A 23805-nucleotide genomic window follows, 5' to 3' on the forward strand; every position below is an offset into this window, starting at 1 on the left:
TTACCAACAAGTAGAAGAAACTGTGAGCTCACCAAATAGAGACTGCAGTGTAGACTTTGTCTCCACTGAGTGAGTGTAGAGAAAACTGAAGTTTGAATAGAAAGCAATCCACTGTGGTTCTACCTCTGATTGTTATTTACAATCATTTGTTGAATTTATAATCAACAAGCATAATCTTTCTAGCAGGTGTGCACTGAACATGGTCAAGATAGAATCAGAGACCAAGGCTACTATTTATCTGATTGTTTTTATTTTTCTGTGATCATATATACTGTCTTGTCTTGATTTATAAAAATTATATGGGAAAAATATAAATTCTGTATATATCAGAATGATACAGAATTTTTTAAAAATAGCATTCTATTCATATATCTTTTTACTTTTCTGAAGATCTTGATAGCTTTTGCGAAGCAGCGGAGGAGCTTACATTTCCCTGCGTAGTCTGTTTCTTGCTTGGTTGATTTTTTTTGTGTGTACTGTGCCTATATATTCTTTGGCGGAGGTTTGTTCTCTTTAAATGTCTGATAATCCTTGCTCTTCACTCATATTTAATTTTTTTTTTTTATGGCCACGCTTATGGTATATGGAAGTTCCCAGACTACAGGTGGAATTGGAGCTGCGGCTGCCAGCCTACACCACAACCACAGCAATGCCAGATCCAAGATGCTTCTGAGACCTAAGCCGCAGCCCCTGGCAACACTGTATCCTTAATCCACTGAGTGAGGCCAGGGGTCAAACTAGCATCCTCATGGGTATTAGTCAGGTTCATAACCCACTGAGCCACAATGGGAACTCTGGAGTAATACAGAAATTAGTGCTGTTATTTTGGAGAGAAATATTTTGTATAATGTATTTAAATCTATACAGAATGTAAATTTTATTTTTAAAGAAAATTTTTAAAAAGTCCTTTATAACCACAGACTCCTTAGCAAGTCACAAATGAATCCAGCAATATATTAATAGAATGATAGACCATGAAAAAATAGTTTATCCTAGGAATACAAGGTAGATTTCATGTTGAAAAGTCAATCAATATTACTCATCATAATGATAGGCTAAAGGAGCAAAACCATAGAATCTTTTCAACATATGTTTAAAAAGCACTTGACAAATTAAAAAAAAAAAAAAAAAACTCTAGGTAAACCAGAAATAAAAGGGAACTTCCTCCACCTGATAACTATATTTATGAAAATCGCACAGTTAATACTATACAATTTTTCCTCTAAGACCAGACACAGGGCAAAGATATCACCTCTTAATGTTGTAATGGAGGCCCTAGCCAGTGAACTAGGGCAAGAAAATGAAATAAAGAACATAACGTAATTGTACGAAAATTCTAGGGAACCCATACGTCACTACTAGAATAAGAAAATTTTAAAGTGTGGTAGGATACATTGTTAATATTCTAAAATTAACTGTCCTTTTATATTTTACTGGTTTGATGGTAATAAAATTAAAAATTTTCACTAACAATAGCTATGAAAACCAAATAATTTAGAAACATAACTTATAAATAATTTAAACACAAACAGGTAAGACCTCTCCAATAAAAACTGCAAAACACTGCTGAGAGAAATTCCGGAAAACCCAAATAAATGGACATATATACCATGTTCATGAATTAGAAGCCTCGAGTAAACTGAAAAAAAAAGAACCAAGTTGGAGGATTTACACTCTCTGAATTCAAAATTTACTAAGGGTACATTAATCAGGACAGTGTGATACTGGCATAAGGACTGAGAAATATCAATATAACAGGATTGGGAGCCCAGAAATAGACCCATGCTCAATCAATTAATTTTCAACAAAGGAACCAAAGCGATACATCGAGATCAAGGAAAACATTTTCAATGAAAGGTACTGGAATAACTGGATATTCAATTAGAAAATGTTTATCCAAAAGGAATCTGGATATTCTTCAGCATTGCTCTTGTTTAATACACTAATCTGATTTGTTATCCTCTTCTACTTATGCATGAGTAATGTGGTACGGCTCACCAAAGCACTGTTTCCACTATTATAATAATATTCTTTTTTTTTTTTTTTTTTTTTGGTCTTTTTGCCATTTCTTGGGCTGCTCCCTCAGCATATGGAGGTTCCCAGGCTAGGGGTTGAATCAGAGCTGTAGCCACCAGCCTACGCCACAGCCACAGCAACGCGGGATCTGAGCCGTGTCTGCAACCTACACCACAGCTCACGGCAACGCCGGATCGTTAGCCCACTGAGCAAAGCCAGGGATCGAACCCGCAACCTCACGGTTCTTAGTCCTTAGTCGGATTCGTTAACCACTGCGCCACGTCGGGAACTCCTATTATAATAATATTCTTACTGTAGGAATGCTTTTATAAAAATAACCTTTTAAGTTATTAAAGCAATATTTTTATTAATGACAATTCCACTGTTAAAGTATAAAGTAAATGAAAATTACCCATGGTCTCAAAATCCAGAGATCACCCAAAACGACCTTTTGGGTTGGTCTTTCTAATTTTTGCATATGGTGTCATAAAAATTGTATAATGCATTTTCACCTAATGTTATTTTGCATGTAGTTTTATTTTTTCAAGACTGAGATTTTCTTATTTTGTTTGCATGTAATATGACAATATTAGCTTTCATTTCAACTTATTTTTATGACACTTGTAATTGCATTTCCTGAAGACATATATTTTAATCACACACTACATCCAAACTGCACTTCCAATAGACATCTATTTTTGGAGTATCTGCCAAAATCATAATGACAATACTTCCATGGAAATTGCCCGTTTCAGAATTCCCTATCCAAAATGTAATTGTACTACTGAACAAGCATGACTCAGAGAAGCAATCATGGAACAAATTTTATTTTAAACTGTTACTTTAAATTTATTTTGTATGTTTAGTTCTTCTCTTGCCCCTGATGAAATTTAGGGCAGGTCACAAAACCGAGCATTTCAAAATTATATTTCAGTATCCTGCTACAAGAAAGACCACAGAAGCAATCTCTAGGCAGCCACATTTACAGCAGATAATCTGTTCCAAGGCCACAATCGATTGTTAAAGTTCTGGTAACCTGAACTAAATGGGTCAACTCCACTCTTATCCGGGAATTTTAAAATCACATCCGGAAGGAAGTCTGCCTGCAATTATAGCCCACTTTGTGGACCGAGGACCAGAGAAACAGAGTCTTTGGAGAGAAAGAAGAGAGGAGGAAATGGAAAAAGAAGAAGCAGATATGAACCAAGAGCACTTCCTGGATTCTGCCAGCTGTTTATTGTCAGTTTCACTTCCTTCCAGAACTCCAGTAGCATTCCTGCCTTTGGGTTCTGTAAAACCCCTCAAGCACTGTCATACCCAACTTGTAACTTCTTGGGTTTTTTTGTTTGTTTGTGTTTTTGTTTTTTTTTTTTGTCAAATCAGGTTTTTGTTAAGGAGATGCAAATAATACAAAAATGAATAAGGACTGTGGGAGGTTTCATTCCATAAACAACCAACCCTATTCATAATCAGTATAACCTTTGGCTTTGTCCATGGATGAAGGCCCTTCTCTGATCTGTTGCCTCCATCTGAGGGTCCATGTAGCTGTAAATTTAGAATGTTTTCTGATCACTCACCAAGGTGAGTGACTGCAGAGTTACCCAGATCATCTTTTAAAACATCAGTGTCAAACTTTTTTGGGGGGGGGGGGGATTTTTTTGCCAATATTTTTTCTAATAGTTATTTTCCCAATACAATTTTTTTCCTACTGTGCAGCATGGTGACCCAGTTACACATACATGCACACATTCTATTTTCACACATGATCATGCTCCATCATAAGTGACTAGACATAGTTCCCAGTGCTACACAGCAGGAGCTCACTGCTAATCCATTCCAAAGGCAATAGTTTGTATCTATTAACCCCAAGCTCCCCACCCACCCCACTCCCTCCGCCTATTTTCCCTGATTTGAGAGAGTACATTGCTAGAAAATGCATAGGATTTAATATTCAGTGACTCCTTCAGATGAGTTTTTCATTCTAATCCCTTAGTGTTGTTCTTAGAAAGGAAATCAAGTTTTATTTGTCTTACTATTATTTTCAAGATAGTCAATAATGTTAACACTGTGAGAATAAAGTGACTTGGGGATTTTTGGCTTCTGAATGTCAATGAGTTCTGTTTTCATAAATTTGCCTTGGATGAAACATAAATTTACATGACATGTTTTTAGTGACTAAGGCAAAATTCATTCACATTGCTAAATAAACAATTTCCAGTATTACCAATATAAGCTGCATTGGTTAGCATAGTTCTAAGGATGTCTAGAACACAGAAGATAGCAGAGAATTAACATAACCCTAAAACATCCTAATATTAATTTTTCATCACATAATTTAGAAAATTATCTTTACAATTTATATTGCAGACTCTATCTTGGGTGAAATATTTTTAGCTTAGAAAACCAGTCTGTAAAACATATCAGGTTTTAGAAACTTGGTTTCTTCGCACTCTTAAACTATTGTGAAACTTCATTAAATTAAATGAATTGAGCAAAACTTATTCAATAAATATTCAACATTGTGCTAGGTGAAAGAGATGTTGTAGGGAAAAAAAAGAGATGTAGCCTTTGACCTCCTTTACCTGGTAAAGTAGTTGGGAAGAAATATAAAGCAATAACTATAAAACAAAACAATGTAGAATGATGTGTAGGCTGATTTTTAGAAGGTCTGAGATGGGGGAGAGAGGAATGGAAAAAGCAAAAGAAGCTAAGAACAGGCGAGGGGAGAGTACATCTCATTCTGATCATTTTTCTCTCATTCTTTTCTTGGGGTGCCACTGAAATGAACTGAAGCTGAAATGATCCCAGAGCATTTCTTAGAGACGTGGGATTTGATGTGGGACTTGAAGGAAGAGACAGGATTTGAAAGGATAGATGGCGAAGTAGACAACATAAGCCAAAGAATGGAAATGAGAATACATTCAGTTTTGCAGAGGAACAATCTGACCAGTGCTGGAGGCCACAGGAAACAATACGGGTGAATGTGATGGAAAAAGAGAAGTCAAAGGATCTCAAACATGGAGAACACAGGGAATCACGAGCAGAGGAATAACAGGATGAAATTGGGTTTGGGGAGATTTGTCAGGCAAGATTATGAAAGCAGCATTGGAACGGTGGAGACTAGAGTCTGGCAGGGTCACTGGGGCATTGCTGTAATGCTCCTTCCATGAGCCGTGGACTGCGGCAGTGTCGCTGCAAATAGGGATGACGCATAAGACCTTTTCAAGAAAGACAACTATAAGAGTTCCCTTGTGGCACAGTGGGTTGAGGACCTGGCATTGAAACTGCAGCACTTTGGATTGCAGCTCCCGCATGGGTTTGACCCCTGGCCTGGGAACTTCCACAGGCCATGGGCTCAGCCAAAAAAAAAAAAAGACAACTATTTGATCTTGAGGCAGAGTTGGAGATGATGGTAGACCTTCTTGTCTAAAGGAGTTGGGAGGCATGAGGCAGGAGCTTAGAGAAGAGGACAGTACGGAGAAGTAGGCTGACACAGATTTAGTTTTCAATGACACAGAAATTACAGCTGAAGCCAAGAGAATGAGGGGTTCCTGAAAGAAGCAATGTGAAGGAGAGAACAGAGAAATGCGCGTGGAGAGGCACCCATTTTTAGGGCATAGGACTAATAAAATGAGCCAATGCAAGAAGAAACACGTGGCCTGGGATATAAGTGAGACTCAGAGAGTGCGGCCAGAGAACTAAGGTGGCAGACCGGTTCAGGAGGAGGACACTGTTACCAGTGCTGGAAGCAGGGGAATGTGCGAGAGGACGAGGACCTTAGGGGGAGAGTTACTAGTGACCTGGGATGAGAAACATGTGGCTAAGGGAGGAAGGGAGCCATCAGGTGATGAGCCAGTGGACACAGGCGGAATAATGAAGCTGTCAGGACTTCTGATGGCAACTCTACCTGAATCCTGGCTCCACCCAGACTGGGCAACTTAACACACAGACGTTGACCTTAAGTCTCCACGCACTTGACTGAGCTGTGTCCCCCCACATTCAAGTCCTTCCCAGAATCTCAGAATGTGACCTTATTCAGAAATAGGGTTGCTGCAGATGTAACTAGCAAAAATGAGGTTATGCCATGGTAGAGTGGGCCCTTAATCTAATACGACTGAGGTCCTTATAAGAAGAGGAAAGGGCACAGAGAGAGACACACACAGGGACAATGACCACATGAAGATGCAGGCAGAGACTAGAGTTAATGTGCAGCTATGAGCCAAGGAAAGCTCAGGAGGACGGGTAACAGCAGACATTAGGAGAAAGGCACAGAACAAATTCTCACCTAGACACTTGAGAGAGTAGAGCCCTGCTGAAAACTTGATTTTGGACTTCTAGCCTCCAGAGCTGTGAGAAAATATGTTTCTATGGTTTTAAGCCACCAAGTTTGCGGTACTTTGTTATGGTAGCCCAGCAAATTAATATTCCTGGTTACCTTATCTTTAAAGTGAGGATACTACGAAGAGTATATGAAAGAATATATAAGGAGAGTGATATGAAAAATGCTGAGCACAGTGTCTGTCCCATTGGAAGAGTTCAGTTGCGTGTTGCCATGTATTGTTTTTCTTTGAACGGTTCGGTGTAGAAGAAAGGAAAAAGTGGTCCTAGATAAACCATGCACATGGCCAAATAAATGTTGTCGTTGTTTCTCCCAAAACAGTGGTTATAGGTGCATATTTATCTTCTGAGAGAGGGACAGACTAAAGAATTTAAAGATGATACATATCTTCGTCAAAGACCAAGCCCAATGCAAACGAAAGACTTTAAGTTATGACTATAAAGTATGAGACCACATACTTTAATGATTTACTACCATTTATATATAATTCCACACTGCTGTCATCCTTCAGCAAAGACAAGCTGGAAGGTCTATTCTGACTCTAATGGTGTTGTCATTTTATATATATATATATATAGGTCTTTTTGCCATTTCTTGGGCTGCTCCCTCAGCATATGGAGGTTCCCAGGCTAGGGGTCAAATTGGAGCTGCAGCCACCAGCCTACGCCAGAGCCACGGCAACACAGGATCCAAGCCGCATCTGCAACCTACACCACAGCTCATGGCAACACTGGATCCTTCACCCACTGAGCGAGGCCAGGGATCAAACCTGCCACCTCATGGTTCCTAATCGGATTCGTTAACCACTGAGCCACGACGGGAACTCCCACTTCAAATATATTTTAATTTTCTAAACCAGGAGGTTCCAAACTACACAGACAAAGTTTCACGACTTATGACACATTTCATTTTTGATCAAAAGATCAAGGTGGTCACTCAACTGACATGTTACCAAGAAACTTATATTTCCAAATGTCAAATCCACCCTTAAATTATAAACATTGGCACCACTGATGCTATTTTTAGCATTACAAAGTACCATCGATAGTATTTTTTAAAACCGTGCCAAATATTTATCAAAGTAGTCTTAAATACCAAACGTGAAAGAAAACATTCTGATTTCAAATACAGTATCAATCTTGTTGGCATAAATGCAGATGAATTCAAACAAGGCAAGCCATTTAATAAAAGTTTTTAAAGTACATATTAAACATCAGTCTTTTCTCAGATACTTAAAAAGTTAAGCCCTAACTGGTTCTCACTGAAGCAATGATGGAATTTTTACTGGTAAACTTCCAAACAAGGTCCACTCAGCAATTTCTAAATAAGTACATTTATTTTTTTCCTTCTCATATCTTATATCTCAGTATGCATGAGAAGAAAATGGCCTTGTTTTTCAAAGGCTTAAATAGAATAGAAATGAATAAACAATAATTTCAAAATGCTTAATAATCTATTCACATCATGTCCAGATTTTCAGAAAGGAAGAAGGACAAGCAAAGGGAAAAAGGCTCATTTTTAATTTATCCTCACTTTAACTTTCCCAGAATTTCCAGACAGGGAGAAAAAAAAAAGATCATTAACAAAAGTCACTTTGCTTAAAATGAGATCTTTTTAAGTGGGCCTCTTAGTATGTATGAACCACAAATTTTTCATTACCTAATCTTCACCCTGAACTAAATTAAATTCTTTATTCACCCTTCTACTATATTTTGTGCATCATATTTCACACTGAAATACTACCTTGCACTTTAATTGAGCTTGGAAATCCAGGACAAATATAAAGAGGGTGAAATAAAAGAGGAGGATGCCTTGGAGGCCAGACTCTGAGAAGCAAGAAATGCAACCTGGTTGCAGAGAGGAAGTTGCATTTTGTTGTGCAACTTGTTGGTTACACAGAACTCTTGGCTTAATGCTGAGAGATGGTATCTGATCAACCATTGCCCAACTCACTCCTTGCTCAATCGCTGTCTGTTAATTTGATATTAAGACACAATCTTCCACTCCTTTGGTCATCAGGAGTGATGGAGGAACTAAGAGAGGGAGCTGAGTGCCCTAGTTGATACAACCTTTTCTCGAACTTGGAATTGGGTCACATGACCTTGGCTATGAGGAAGGCTCTGATTCATTCTATCCTCCCCTTATAATTCCCTCAGCATTTATGAAATATATATATGGAATATATGTATGTTGTATATATGTCTATAACTGACTATATAATTACACTGTGTGTGTATATGTAGAATATATTTACTAAGTACATGACTATATTATTTAATATATAAAATATATATTATTCCTATAATATATAATACCTGTGTTATGTTATTATACATATTACTATAATATTACATATAAGTATGTATAACACATTACATGTGGACACACAACACAGTAATGTATATGTATATAATTATATAATGTTAGAGTATAAAAACACATATCACACATGTATACACAACACACATAACATACATGTATATATAATTATATAATATTAGTGTATACTCTCACAGGTTGTTTTTAACTGTCTTATTGTTTCTAATAAATGTTTTATTCTCTCAAACCAATGCAAGGATCTTCAAGTTGTTGAAGAATGTTTTCTACTTCTTAACACATATGATTAGCATAATGAAAGAAAAATCATGAAAATGATAAACTTCGGTTTATACTCATACTTTTACAATGGGCTAGATGCTCTCGTTATATTTCTAGTTACCTCAGATATTTCCTATACGAGCTTGAAAATGTTACAGTATCTAGGATGGCATAAAAAGTGGCCAGGGGAAAAATTTACATTTAGATTTTATTTTTTTTTGTCTTTTTGCCTTTTCTAGGGCCGCACCCGCGGCATATGGAGGTTCCCAGGCTAGGGGTTGAATCGCAGCTGTAGCCACCAGCCTATGCCACAACCACAGCAACGCGGGATCCGAGCCGCGTCTGCAACCTACACCACAGCTCACGGCAACGCCAGATCCTTAACCCACCGAGCGAGGCCAGGGATCCAACTCGCAAGCTCATGGTTCCTAGTTGGATTCGTTAACCACTGCGCCACGATGGGAACTCCAGATTTTAATTTTTTAATGCAACAAGATATTTCCAGTTGAAGTCAATATACGATGGATTGATTAAAGTAACTTAATTGGATAGAATTTTAAGAGGGAGTAGAGTATTGAGGTAATACTCATTTTGAATATGACCAAAAATATTAGATGGTCGGTCAGGGTGAGTGAAGGAGGATGGTCTGGATGAGCTCCCCAGAAACTTCTGCCTGGTTAGCAGGACTGCGTGGGTAAACAAGATCCACTCGAATTCTTTGGGCCTGACGGATAATTTGGACACTAAGATTTGATTACTAAACGAATTTGCCAACAGACTTCCAGGAAATAGGATCACTGGAAACATGAAGTACGAAATAATACTCTCAGAGCAGTATTGGAATATTAATTAGATTAGCCAAAGGGCCGAAACAGAAGTCCCCAAACACAATAGCTCAACGCAGAGTAAATTCCAAGTGGGTTCCAGACTTTGGCTGACAGCAGCTTTGACGCCTTCAACGTGAGCATTCCAGGGTACTTGGGTATCACCACCCGACTGGTCAGAAAAGTGAGAGAGCACGAAGGAACAGTTACGGGAGGTCTTTACACACCCGGTCTGAAGTGGTGCACATCACACACGGGTCCGCTCCGTGGTCACACCTAACAACAAGGGAGGCTCAGAAGCCGACCTGGCTGTGTGCCCAGGAGGGAGAGAGGAGATTCTGGAGAACAGCTAACGTCTCCATCATAACATTCATTCAACAAGCACATATGACTTGACCGCTGACTTTGTTAAGTTTCAAGCCCTGCAGTCTTACGAAAACAAGGGGACAGTGGGGGACTGGCAGTTAAGCACAGGGGATCTGGAGTCAGGCAGCATGAGGCTAGGTGACCTTGACAGGACACTGGCTCAGAGCCAGCTTCCTCACAGCCTCAACTTAAATGGACGTTGTGAGGATTACAGTCTAGTACACGGAAGACGGAAAGCATTAAATAAATGATAGCTTTTAAGTAAAACAATTCTACTTTTCATTTTAGGCTCTTCAAATAACTTGAGGGCTACGTCTCCTGTTGAGCATATTATATAACCACGGTGTTTTCAAATCTCCTGAACGTCCTGGGTTACCCTTCTGTGATGGCTAATTTTATGTGTCAACTTGGCTGGGCCATGGGGTGCCCAGATACTTGGTCAAACGTTATTCTGGATGTTTCCCTGAGGGTGTGTATGGATGACACTAATATTTGGTTCAGTTGACGGAGTACAACAGGTTGCTCTTCTTCATGTGGGTGGGCCTCATCCCATCAGTTGAAAGCCTCAAGAGACCAAAAAGGCTCCCCGGAGTCAAGGAGATGGTAAAATGACGACAACTCTGCCCTCTGTTATTACTGAAATTCACCCTGGCGCCAGGAGGTTGATAAACAGCAATGCAAACCTCTTTGAGCAACTGGAGAACCCGGTAGCTCTGCACACTGATCCAGGAGTTAGAGCAGCCAAAGCGAGGGAATTTCCAGCAGGGCAGGGAGGACTACAGAAACTTATGTCTGAGGATGCAGATCTCAGATATAGCCAGGCGTTCTCAGTTCTGCAAAGTCGTGACACATACTGAGAGGCAAATCCAGCCATTTCTTGTTGGGAACTCTGTGAATGGGGTGATTCCAGGGAAAAAGAGCCAAGCCTCCTTTTCAGACGGAAAGACTTCAACTTATAACATGTCTTGGGAAAATACTGATTCAAAATGATCAGCTCTGAGATGCAACCTGGTAAAATTACTGAACTTCACAGATAAGAAAATAATTCTTTGGGCACCCCAGCAAAAACATGAGGTACCTATAAAAACAAGAATGTCAACCACTCTTAGCCACAGTTGATTCCAGGACAATAGAGAAATATCCGAAAACGCCTCAGTGAAGAAAAATGTAGTTCATTGATTTTAAAAATATATTTTATATTCACTCAGGTTAAACTTTTTGATGTACAATTCTTAACTTTTAATGCATATATAGATTCATGTAAGCACCACCACAATGAAAATACAGAACGATACTATCAGCCCCCTCCCAAGCTCCCTGAGCTGTCCCTTTTCAGTCAAACCCTCCCTTCACCCCAACTCTGGAAAACAAATCAGTTTTCAGCCACTACAGTTCTGTCTTTGGAAGAATGTCATATGCATGGAATCGTACAACACAGAAGCTTTGGAGACCAGCTTTTCTTCCCACTCACATAATTGCCTTAATGCCTTTAAGCATCACCCAAGTTGTTGCGTGTACCAATGGGTTTTTTTTAATTGGTTATTACTGAGCAGTATTTGATCATATGGTTTTTACGTATTACATGGTACAATTGGCTCATCCATTCACCTACTGAAAGACATTTGTGCTGTTTCCAGTCTTGAGGGTTTATGAATACATTTGCTATAAACTTTCTGCTGTTAAACCCACCCAGTGAATTCTTAATTTTGATTAATGTATTTTTGAAATATGTATTTTTAATCGACTTTATTTTGGGGGGCAGTTTTAGGTTCACAGCAAAATTGAGCAGAAAGTGCAGAGTTCCTATATTCTCCTTTTCCCCAGAGACCACAGCCTCCCCCCTGTCAACACCCCACACCAGAGTGGAACCTTTGTTACAAATGATGGATGTTACTGTATTTCTCAGTCCTGAGATTTCCACTTAGCTCTTTTTTATAACTTTCCATTTCTTTGTTGAGATTGTTTGCTATTGGTTGCTTGAACACTTCATAAAAGCTGCTCTGAAAGTCTTTGTCAGATAATTCTAACATTTGTGTCTTCTTGGGGTTGACATCTGTTGACTGTCTTTTCTCATGAGAATTGAAATTTTCCTGGCTTCTCATATGTCCAGCGATTTTGGATTGTTTCCTAGACATTTTCAATATTGTGAGACTCTGTACTTTATTTAAATTTTATAGAGAATATTGACATTTCTAAAAGTAAGCAATCAATGTGGTCTGGTTCCGGTCACAAGTTCAGACCAGCTTCTGTGGGTGGTAGTTGAAGTCCTTTGTAGTGCTACTTGGAGCTTTCCCATGTGGATACCACCAAGGTGCCAGTCTGCTACCTGGACAGTAGTGCATTTTAGCAGCAAGGGCTGCTATAATAAATGTCATAGATTGGGTAGCTTAAACAACAAACAGTTCAGTGTTCTAGAGGTTGTGAAGTCCAAGCTCAAAGTGCCAAAAAGATTCTACATCTGCTTAAGGTTCACGGCTAGATGTCCTCACACGGCTGAAGGAGATCATTTGTATTGTGCCTTTTCTTATAAGGGCGCTAATTCTATTCATGAAGTCTCCACCCTCATGACCTAATTACCTCCCAAAGGCCCTATCTCCAAATAGCATCACACTGGCATTAGGGCTTTAATATATGCATTTTAGGGGGACAGAAGCATAGCCCATAGCATCTCTCCTTATTTCAGTTCTCCAAGTCTACTGCACACTGTTAAGGGTCAGAACCATGAATGCACAACTCGGCAGAAGTCTAGAAGTTCATTAACAACTTTATGTGGTTGCGTCCATAAGCTCTTCCTTTCCTGTGATTTCCCCAATGATTTTTTGTTCCTGGGGGTTTCCCTTTTCAGGCCTTTGGCCAAAGCGTGGAGCTTTATTTAACCTGCTTTCTATCATACTTCCCATGGTTGCACCTGTCACATATCAGAAGAACAAAGAGCAAAAAAGCAACAGGGTTGGTCCAATCCTCTTGGGACCAAAGCTCCTTCAACCACAGAAGAAACACCCACAGGTTTTTAGCCTCCTGCAGCCAGACCTCTGTGGACTGCTGTTGCTGCTGCCACAGTTACAGGATTCCTTGGAGGCTGGGACTGAAAGCACAAAGAAAAGAGAAGAGAAAACAGAGTACTTCTGTCACTCTCTCTGAGTGTTGGGAGACTCTTGCCCTGCTCTCCAGAGAAACAAGAGGATCTCTGGAGGAATCTTTATTAGTGACTGGTCCATGTCCAGGTTCTGTGCTATCCTGAGCCTAGGCCAGGGGATGCCAGAGGAGAAAATACAGGAAACTCATGGTATGTTTTGTGGCATTTCTTTTTTGTTTGTTTGTTTTTGTCTTTTGTCTATTTAGGTTCACACCTGTAGCATATGGAGGTTCCCAGGCTAGGGGTCCAATCGGAGCTGTAGCTGCTTGCCTACACCACAGCCACAGTAATGCAAGATCCAAGCCACATCTGCCACCTACACCACAGCTCCTGGCAACGCCGGATCCTTAACCCACTGAACAAGGCCAGGGACTGAACCTGCGTCCTCATGGATACTAGCGAGGTTCGTTAACCACTGAGCCAAAATTTGAAATTTTGTAGCATTTCAAATTCTCATCATCCTCTCCAATCTATCTGCGACTTGTTAATTTTCGAAGTCTCCCCTGCCCTTTAAGTGCAGGAGCTACAGTCCATAGAAGACTCTGAGTGAAGGGGGTTTACTCCATTTAACCTTCACCTGGACCCCGACGTTAATTTTATACTTGCACAAACTTTCATTCAGGTGTAAAGCAAAAGGAAAAACCAAAGACTTCAAGGACTATAGTGGTTTCCACAGGCATTCTTAACGTCAATGATGAAATAATATTATGTAACTAACAGAAGTTGTGAGGGAAAGAGAGAAGGGGAGGAAGTGTAAATACACCGAGCTGGGGTTGAAAAGATAGTCAGAGTGACTAAAATTCAGGACGAGTCCACAGAAAGGCTAATAATGGCAGCTGCCCAAGGAGCATTCAGCAGTCAGGGAACCTTGGCAGCGGGGAGGGCTTTTCACTGAGCACAGGTCATAGGATGGGAGTTTCCAGCATTAAACAAAACCAGCAGGAAAAGAGATGCAGTGCCTGACCACCAGGCGAATCCTTCACAAGTCCTTTTGGCTTGTTCTTTAGAAAGTTGGCGTTCCTATAAGTTTCAAAAATATATTAATATTTAAGTGAAGCAATTACAAAAGCTAGCATTTACTAAGCATTTATAGCTCCAATGCCATTTTCTACAGTTATCCTCACATTAGCACAAGGAAGCATTCTAATGAATATGAAATGCATACGAAATGCATGTGTTTCCCATTTTACAGATGAGGAAACTGAAGATTAGAGAGGTTAAGTAATTTGCCTAATGTTAAATGTTTGCATCTGGAAAAGCAGTAAAACTGGGATTAGACCCAGGTAGTTTAGCAATAGAGGTATAAAGAATTAAAAAAAAAAAAAAAAAAAAAAAACGTATAATCTACTATAAGCTAATGGGGAAGAATCCGATGGCAAAAAGGAGATGTATACATAATTTTTATGATCACATACAGTGGGTCTACAAACACTCTAAACAAGATGAAGTGTGTGACAATGTTGGTGAGAGATTGTCCTGAAAAATAAACACAGAACCAACTCTTAAATTGTAAGGAACACATAAACAAAGCAAAAGAAATACAAACCACGTCAATTACTTTTTTTAAAAGAAGCAACAAAAATAAAAGGAATACTATAACGTTGATACAACTACTACCATATACCTATTATATCAACAAGGCTAAATTCTTCTATTAAAATAGGAATCTCATATTGGATCACAAAGTTAAACTCAGCAAGAGAACCCCTAAGACAAAGTGATTCAGAAGGGTTGAAAAGCAAGGCCCAAGATACACTTGGCAAATGCAAGCCAAAAGAAAGTTAATGTTTCTTCTAGAGTTATGACCTTTATCTTAGACAAGATTAAACTTAAAAAGTACTCGATAATACACACTAAGATATTTTTAATTAAAAAGTAAAATCATAATGAAATCTAACATACTTGAATATCTAGTCATCAAAACATACAGAATCAAAGCTCCTTTAAACCCCAAACAAACCAAAAAAAAAAAAAAAAAAAGGAGAAATAGGCACAAATACATTGTTTGTAGGAGACTGACCTCCCTTAACTTGTGTTAGACTGCATTACATGTTCAAATCATTTGTTGCTTCCACCCACCTCCCCTTTGCTATCCTTCCCTATTTTGACCATGCAGCGTGCTCTGGCCAAAGGAATGTGAGCATATGTGACATGGGCCATATCTGAGCATAAACTTTAAATGCACCTGCATCATATGGCCCTGCTGCTCTTGTACCTACCAGGACCTGGATCAAGGGGACGTGGCTGAGGCAGGGTCATGAAGCACAGGGTTAGATTCTGTTTTTATTGAAAACTTTTGATTATTTTTTCATCGTGAATCTTTGTGTTAATTTTGATTTTTAAAAATATTGCATTAGAATATGATTTATCCTGATCAGAGTTTTTTGGAGTCTCTTAAATTTTGCATTCAAGGCAAGAGCTGCAGTGGTGGCCCTGGTTCCTTCCCTGTACCATGAAAAATAAGCATGAACCCAGAAAGTGGCTACCTCTTCAGCCCTGCATCTGAAGTGAGAAGACCTATGGAGCTGGGCTGAACCCAACTAGGCAGATCCCAGGGGAACCGTGACCAAACTGCAGATCCCATGCAACACCAGCAAGAAATAAGATTTATTGTTTAAACCAATGAGCTTTTAAGTTTCTTTGTTATGAGGCATGGGTTCATGAGGCCAAAAGTAGAGCCTATGGCAGACATAGTGGACAAAAATAATATTATAGAAGACCTTCGGTAACATGTAAGTATGGCATATCTTATTCATATATACCACAGTATTCCCTGAAAGCAAAGAGTACACTTTCTTTTTTGGTGTGTGTGTTCATTTCCCCAAATTTACCATAAACTAGGCCACAAAGAAAACATCAACAAGTCCCCCAAAAGTGGAAATGCTATAGATAACATCTTTGACTACACTGTAATTAAACTACTAATTGCTAACAAACGGAGAACCTCCTCCCCTTGAAAACTGAAAGTTAAAAAAGAATCTTTTAAACTACTTAAAATCAAAATTAAAATGGCAGGATTTCTAGATGATAATAATAGAAAATGTTCCTAGAAATCTATATATCAAAAGCTATAGGATACATCTAAAGCAATGCTTAGTGCAAATTCAAGCTTAAATACTTATATTAAGAAATAAGAAAACATAAAAATAAATGAATCAAGCAGCTACTTAAAAGTTACAGACTATAATATAACAACCCAAAGAAAAGCAGAAGAAACTGATAATGATACAAGGAAAAAGAGTGAATTAATATATAGAAACATGGAGAACCAATAAATATATCTGAGAGCTAGTTAATTGGGAAACAAGTAACACGACTAGCAAATATAATTAAAAATTAGAGAATGTGTAAAGTCACAAAATAAGCAATGTGTTGGAGATGTTAAAAGATTTACAAGAGGCAGTAACATTGCAAATTATTTTTAAAAATTGTATCAGATAAAAATAGGTCAAATGAAAAATTACAAAAAGAAACCAAGAAGAGAAAAAAATACCTAAATGGACCAACTGCCATAAGAAAAAAAAAAAAAAAAAAAACGCTACATAGAAAAAAACTGACAAAGAACTGCTTCGTAAAGCATGGACAGCAGTTTTACAGTTGAATTTCATATTCAAACACTTAAGGAAAAGAAAAATCCAAATAAGGAAAGCATCTAAATATTTTATATTAAGCCAACACAGTATTAATTAGCAAAAAATTAAAAATAAACCCCACAAAACTAAATTAAACCTGACTCTAAAAAGTACAGATCAATATTGTCTCAAAATACTGATGATACAAGTCTAACAAAAGGCAAAGATGTGGAATTAAAGAGCATATTAAAAGAATGAGGGATCATGACCAAGTGGCATTAACTCTAGGAACTCAAAGAAAATGTATTAGGAAATATGTTAATTTAATTCCCATATACACAGAACCAAAGGAAGAATCACGTGGTCATATCCACAGAGGCTAAAAACCTATGTCTTCAACAACTTTTCAATATCAAATTTCTTAATAAGGCATGAACATTTCTCAATATCCCCTACACTGTAACACAATATCAATGAAAATAAACCAGTAATATTTTTAGAATTAGGAAGCTGATTTTAAAGCTCCTCTTGAGCAATACAAATTCAAAATTAATCAGAAAAAACTGAAAATGAATGAAAAAGGGAGACCTATCTTAGCAGAAATGGAAGCATACTGGACAGTTAAAGAAAATAAAAATAGTATAGTGCTGACACATGAACACATAGATGGAACAGAAATAAATCCAAGTATATATAGAAATTTTGTAGATAATGTAGCTGGTATTTTAGGTCAGTGGGAAAATGTTTGGGGACAGCTCAGTTGCCATTTGGAAGAACGAAACTGGATCTCTACTAAACTCTTTACATTAAAAAAAATTCCAAGTGGACCAAAACAGTAAACAAAAACACCCATTAAATGTTTGGAAACTACATGAGTCTTAAAAAAAACTAAATCTGAGAGAAAGCAAGACATCTTAAAGCATGATAGATGATTTAGGTACCAAAAAAGAAAAGGCTAACAATATAAATAGAAATTTCTACATGACCAAAAAGTTTTGTTAAAGCTAGAAGGTTACTGACAAACTAGAAAAGATTTATACAATACATATCACAAACGGTTTATTTGTTAAGTATTTTAAAGCTCCTACACCTAAATTTTTAAAAGATAAATTACCCAAAAGAAAAATGGCCAAAAGTTCTTATAAAAGGTAATCCATGTGGCTACATACATTGGAAAAAAAATGTGCAACCTCACTTAAAATCAGAAAATCGCAACTAAAAACACAGTAAAATACCATTTTTACCATTTTGTTCTTAGCATATAATGTTTTATGATGTTTAGTGCAACAATTAAATACTTTCAGAACTGAATTTAGTGTGGATTGTGTATCATGAATCTGCAGGCAGCATTTAATCAACACACTATTGTATGCGTTTTATATTTGGCTTTTCAGCCATAATATAACCCGATTGGATGCAGGGTGATTTTTAGACACTGGTATCTGGGAGCAAAACTGAGTTTCCTATGTTGCCAAATGCAGGGTGGGGTGGGTGTGTGTGTGTGTGTGTGTGTGTGATTTTAACAGTCTTTTTCTTTATACTCACTTTCAGGCTTCAAAGTGTAAATTCTTGAGTTCAAATGTCATGTTTTCTTTCTTTTGAAGATAGGATAATGAACAAGGACCTACATGGGGGTGGGAACAGTAGGTAGCAGAAACTGGAAGGTACGTGGTTTGTAGGCAGGGGTGGAGGGAGGGCACAGAACAAGGTGGAAAATGTACCTGTCTGTCCTTTCGTGTCAGACCCTCCACGACTCTGGATGGAGGTCACATCCCACTGCCAATACGGAGCAGCTCTCTGCCCTTTTCTGGGCAGGCCTAGATCCCTCAGCAGCCCCATAATGGGGGCCTGACACCCTAGGGGTGCCATGTCTTACTGGGGAGACGAAATAAGACACATGTTGTTTCTCTGCTTTATCGTGATGGGTATCATGAGCTTTACCAGGGCGAGCACAAGTTAAATGTAAGGTGTCAGTCTAAAGGGTAGAGACCTTATGAATCTCCAAATCCTATAGATAAGGTCTAGCATAGAACATTATCACCGATAACAGATGCCAAATAAATAAACTGAACTGAACTGAAAAGCAGGGGAAAAACTGTCTGCTTATCAAGTGCATTATAGTTTTGGGGCTTCCTTGCTGTGTCTTACTTTCTCATTTCTTAAAATCAACACTTAAGTTCCATTAAAAAAAACTTTATGTGAAACAATAAAAATGCTGACCTTTCTATGACGTTGATTCAATGATTCATTCAGCAAATATTTGTTGAACACCACGTGCTAGGCACTGTCCCAGGTTCTGAATATATTAAAAGTATGCGACCCTGTTTCAAATAATAGTGAGCAATAATAAGAACCCCAATGACTCCACGTCAACTAAAAGCTCCTGATGTGCACGCTGAATGAGCTGCTGTTCCGAGGTTTATCCTTCACTGAAGGTAGTCACATTCTCCAATATCACTAACCACATAATACCAAATCTCTTATTGGTAATGTTTAGGTAACCTGCATCTGCCCATCCAGAACCTTTCTTAAAAGTATGGGGTTGACTGTGACTTAAGAAGATGATATGGTTGCCGGAAAGAATTAGTAAGACTAGGAATTCAGAAACTGGGCTCTGAAGTGGTGTCACCTCTGTCACGTCACTAAATTCCCCAGAATCTGTTTCCCCCCCATCTGTAAAATACTATGAAGTAGAAAAACAGTAAAGCCTCTTTTAAGTCCGATATTTTACAATCTTAAATTAAGATCTGATTAGTTCTAAATCCTCAGAAGAACATAAACACCACCACATTTCGAGTTTTGGCTCCGTTCCTATGAATGATGCAAAATTTCCCTTTTTCTCTTGTGCTGTGACATCAAACAGACAATACATGTGCCAATGAAAAAAACATCTCTTGCCATCTGGTTTTGTAAGAATGAAATCACCAGCCACCGCAGCCGCTGACCTTCCACACGCCCTGCAAGAAGTTCTGGGTGGAGATGAGGAATGAGGCACTCTGTCCTTTGGGAATAAACTGGCAGAACAGGCCCTCGGATAGTTAGATATTTTTAGGAGATTTTATGACCCTCCCCCCCAGCCTCTTGCATCTTCCATCTAGAAAAGCACTAAAATAATTAACAAAGACAGCTGCTCCTCCTGACCAGCAGCAATCTTGTGACCAAGCAGTAACCCTCTGCCCAAACATGCGCCTGAGCCCATGCAGCCCCTCCAGCAAAATCACAGAGATGCTGGCCTCCGCCCTCACCTCTTGGGAGCAGTTCCTCAGAGCCATCCCAGAGGCTGCCTCCCGGGCTCTAGTCCTCCTTTTTGCCCCTAATAAAACTTAACTCAGGACACTTCCACTGCACGTTTTTTTTTTCAGTCGACACATACATACATATGTAAATACACACATGTATAAATGCGTATATATAATTCTTTTTAAAGTCGTCGCCAAGAACACCGTTTTACAAGTGATTCAACCCTTCTACGTTTTGCCAAATGTAGCTGATGATTTCGCTACAGCAGGAACTTCAGCACCCTTTGTAGACTTTCTTTTCAGATGGTAAAGGGATTGAAAAAGGACGGGGGTGAGGGGCGGGGGCTGACCAGTGCATATTTTGTTATTACCAGGACTTGCAGTCTTATTTTTTTAAGATAAAAGGTTCCAAATGTCAAGGAGTTGCAGTATTTTGGACAGCTCGTCGGGCTAACGGTGGACATGAAGAAAGGGAGCAAAAACCATGGGACGAGACCTAGTTTACGTTGGAGGGAGGAAAAGAAATAACGGAGACTTTTACATTTTGATAAAAAGAGACAGACCCGGGATGGCACTGGGGTGTAGGACACCTGCCCAGCCGTGTGTCTACAGGTAATTTCAGATGCTGGAACCACTTGAGGCCCAAGTTCCTGGTGTGGGAAGGACTGGACGAAGGATGGACCTGGTCTGTTTCTGTTAATGGCTTTCACAAGTAGTGACCTATCCTACCCAGGGCTCCTGACTCAAAAAAAAAAAAAAAAAAAAAAAAAAAAAAACCCCAAAACAAAACCCGAAAAAACCTCAACAGCTCGCAAACTGATAAGCCTAAAACGTTGGGTTTAAATTTCACTTTCGAAAAAAGTTGTACTCAAACCTCTTTATCCAAAGGATTTCGTTCGGAGCCAAAGATGCGAACTGTCACAGAAACCAGCTGACGGACTTTGCTAACTCGTTGCGTCAGGGCTGCCGCTCAGCCTGGAGTTTCAGCAGCGCGCAGCACGGGCGCACCCAGCGCTCCCAGCGCTCCCAGGGCGCGCGCCCGGGGCTGGGGGCGGGGCAGGAGGGAGGGCGTGGAGGTGGTTCCCTTGGAGCACCCAATCAGCAGCGAGGCCCGGCGGTGGCGCTAGTGACGTAGGCCGAGCTTCCCTCCGCCCCACTGCGGGCCGACGCTCGGCACCAGCAGCCACGCGAGCTCGCGCGCGCCAGGACGGGGAGGAGGAGGGGGAGGAGGAGGGCTCTGAAGCCGGCCGGCTGTCGGAGGGCGACGGGTCGCGGGAGGAGAAGGGGGAGAGTGAGCATGCGCAGCGGCCCCGGGGAGGGCGGGGGAAGTGGGGGCCCGTGCGCGCGCGCACGAGCGGCCCGCTGGCGGCCGCGGGTGGAGGGGGCGGTTCCTCGAGTGTCGGCGGTCGGAGGGTGGGCAGGCTGGCGGCAGGTGCCCCCGCGGCCGCCGCCGCAGTCTTCTCGGAGTCCCGGATCTTCTCTTGCTCTGGTGGTGATGAGCGGGGCTCCATCGGGGGCTGCACCTGCCGACTGCCCATCACCCCGGGCCTCCCGGCGTGACCTCGGCCTCTTCACCAGACTGGCCCCCGCGGCGCCGTGCTGCCCCTGAGAGGGAGCGACAGCGGCCTCCACCGCCCCGAGTCCTCGCTCGGAGGCCGCGCCGGGAGAGCGCCCGGCCCCCTCCCCTCCCCCGTCCGCCGTCCTCAATGTCTCCCCGGCGGGGAGGGGGCTGCCTGGGAGACGCGCTGAGCGACCCCCCTCCGGAGGCCCATCGGCGGCAGCAGCAGCGCCCAGCCCGGAGCCCCGAAGCCTCCCCCGGCGGCGGCGGCCTGGAGGAGCCGCGCACACGCCGCCGCCCCCGTAGCCTCGCAGCCGCCGCCGCCGCCGCCCGGTGCCCGAGGAGAGGGCGGCGGGCGCCCTTCGGGGAAGATGAAGGCGGAGGGGGGCGACCACTCCATGATCAACCTGTCGGTGCAGCAGGTCCTGAGCCTCTGGGCCCACGGGACGGTGCTGAGGAACCTCACGGGTAATTGATGCGCCCGGGATGGGGACCGGGATGCGGTGCCGCCCCTCGCCTCTGTTCTCCCTCCGGTGGAGGGGAAGTGCTCCTCGCCGCCCCACCCCCGTGAGCTCGCTAGGCAGTTCGCGGTACCGACCCCTGGCGAGGATGTTGTTAATTGGATCCGGCTGTTCCGGGGGCGCCAACCAGGGTCCCCCTTTCCCCCCCGGAGGCTCTAGAGTTCCCGGGGGAGAATCCACGACGGCCGCCTCCGCTCCCTGCATGGGGAGGGTCCGCGACCCCCCTGCCTCCGTAGGACGCACGGAATTGAGTTAGTGCTGAGACTTGAGTACTGTTAGCCTTCAATTATCCCTCCACCCCAACGCACACACCCCACTTCTTGCTCTTTCGATCTTTTTGTGGTTTAGCTCTTTTTCTTTCTGGCAAATTTTAAATCGAATGTAGGACTTAAATTCCCTGCTCACAACGATCAGTTTGCGTCAACTGTTAAAATTTTTTTTTTGATGGTATCAATGACTCATTATAGTAGGTCACAGGCTGGACCCAGGTCTAGTGCATTCTGAGCACTTTTTGCTTTAACCATGTATCTCCCCCCTCTCCTCTTTCCTTTTGTCTGTCTCTCTCCCTCTGGCCTCTAAGCCGCTGCTTCTGTGACATTTGATAATTTTGTGTATTCCTCTTCATATGTCAAGGCTATCAGGAGGAAATTAGACTTAACTACATTATAATAATTAGCGTCATTTTCTAGTTGTAGAAGTGAGCAATAATACTCATACCTTTTAATCAAATTTGTAGGTCCGCTTTGTGAAGAAATTTCTGGTTTGATTCGTGCAGAGATTCTTGTATTATGCTTAGATTATCCAGAGTTCTGAATTTAAAAAATACTCTCTAAATATTAGTGTCTACAAGAAAGTGATTTCAATTGAAATTTGATGACTTCTCAGTGCCTGCTTCTCAGTGAAAAACCAACAAAAAACCTAAAACCTTAAAAAGACGTATAGGACAGCAAATTTTGATAGAACTTTAGTATTTCAAAATGCATTATGTCAAACTGGTTAAGACTATGAAGTGTATTTTACAAGCATAATCTATCTTGATAGGATATGACATATTATAAATTCTGGTATTATATGAAATTCAGATATTCATAGAGGAAAACTGGGGAGATTATGTACCACCAAGTTGACTTTAAAGATGCTGGTTGCCTTGGATGTGGAAACTATGAAATTAACTTGGATTCTGCACTGATTTATGGTATCCTCACTTTTAATCCGTGGTTATTTAACTTGGAGCAAACCTGACCTTACAGGAGGGTTGCAAGTCAGGAACATATTTTTAGTTCTTAAAACCTATATTGACATAAAGACCATTTCATCATTCAGCTGAGTTCTGAGATAGACTCCTTTATCTTACTTATGGCTTTCCTTGTATTCATCCACTGTTAATATTTTAAATGTTGTATCAGTTGTGTTTATTGGAGTAAAATGAAAAATAAGGATTTAAGATTATGCACTTGGATCATTTAGTGACTGTCTTGGCTCATCAGTGGGTCTTTAGAGAAAGTTGGCTTTGTGAAACGTGGGGTAAATGTAAATGTAGCTTACCTCCTAGTCAGACTGAACAGTATTTAAAACACTTGCTTTAAGATTGTAAATCATTGGAGTGGCTTCTAGTTCCCATAGATCAACCATTAGG

The 23805-nt window shown here is 40.7% G+C and overlaps 2 protein-coding genes and 1 long non-coding RNA gene across 8 annotated transcripts in view; 2 read left to right on the top strand and 1 right to left on the bottom strand.

The window, feature by feature from the left end:
- NEDD9 (neural precursor cell expressed, developmentally down-regulated 9) overlaps nt 1-21154 on the bottom strand; it is a 290141-nt gene extending 268987 nt beyond the window's left edge. The window contains exon 1 of one of the 2 annotated variants that reach the window (XM_084967367.1): nt 20965-21154. The gene's annotated coding sequence lies outside the window, so the exon portion shown is untranslated. The remainder of the gene's footprint in view (nt 1-20964) is intronic. The other variant, XM_021100184.2, reaches the window with a different exon arrangement.
- LOC146401174 (uncharacterized) overlaps nt 1-23805 on the top strand; it is a 1049691-nt gene that overhangs the window by 277984 nt on the left and 747902 nt on the right. The gene's annotated exons all lie outside the window — the stretch shown is intronic.
- TMEM170B (transmembrane protein 170B) overlaps nt 21474-23805 on the top strand; it is a 38517-nt gene continuing 36185 nt past the window's right edge. For all 5 annotated transcript variants that reach the window (XR_002346304.2, XR_002346303.2, XM_003482132.5 and 2 more), the window contains exon 1: nt 21474-22116. Coding sequence is in view for 3 of the 5 variants with exons in the window: in XM_084967413.1 (XP_084823539.1) it covers nt 21797-22116 (320 nt within the window). In the remaining 2 variants the exon portion in view is untranslated. The remainder of the gene's footprint in view (nt 22117-23805) is intronic.

The sequence above is a fragment of the Sus scrofa genome, chromosome 7, assembly GCF_054392235.1.
Source record: "Sus scrofa isolate SSC_HxYL_T2T_F1_AM1 chromosome 7, Sscrofa_HxYL_maternal_Yorkshire_Landrace_v2.0, whole genome shotgun sequence".
NCBI lineage: Eukaryota > Metazoa > Chordata > Mammalia > Artiodactyla > Suidae > Sus > Sus scrofa.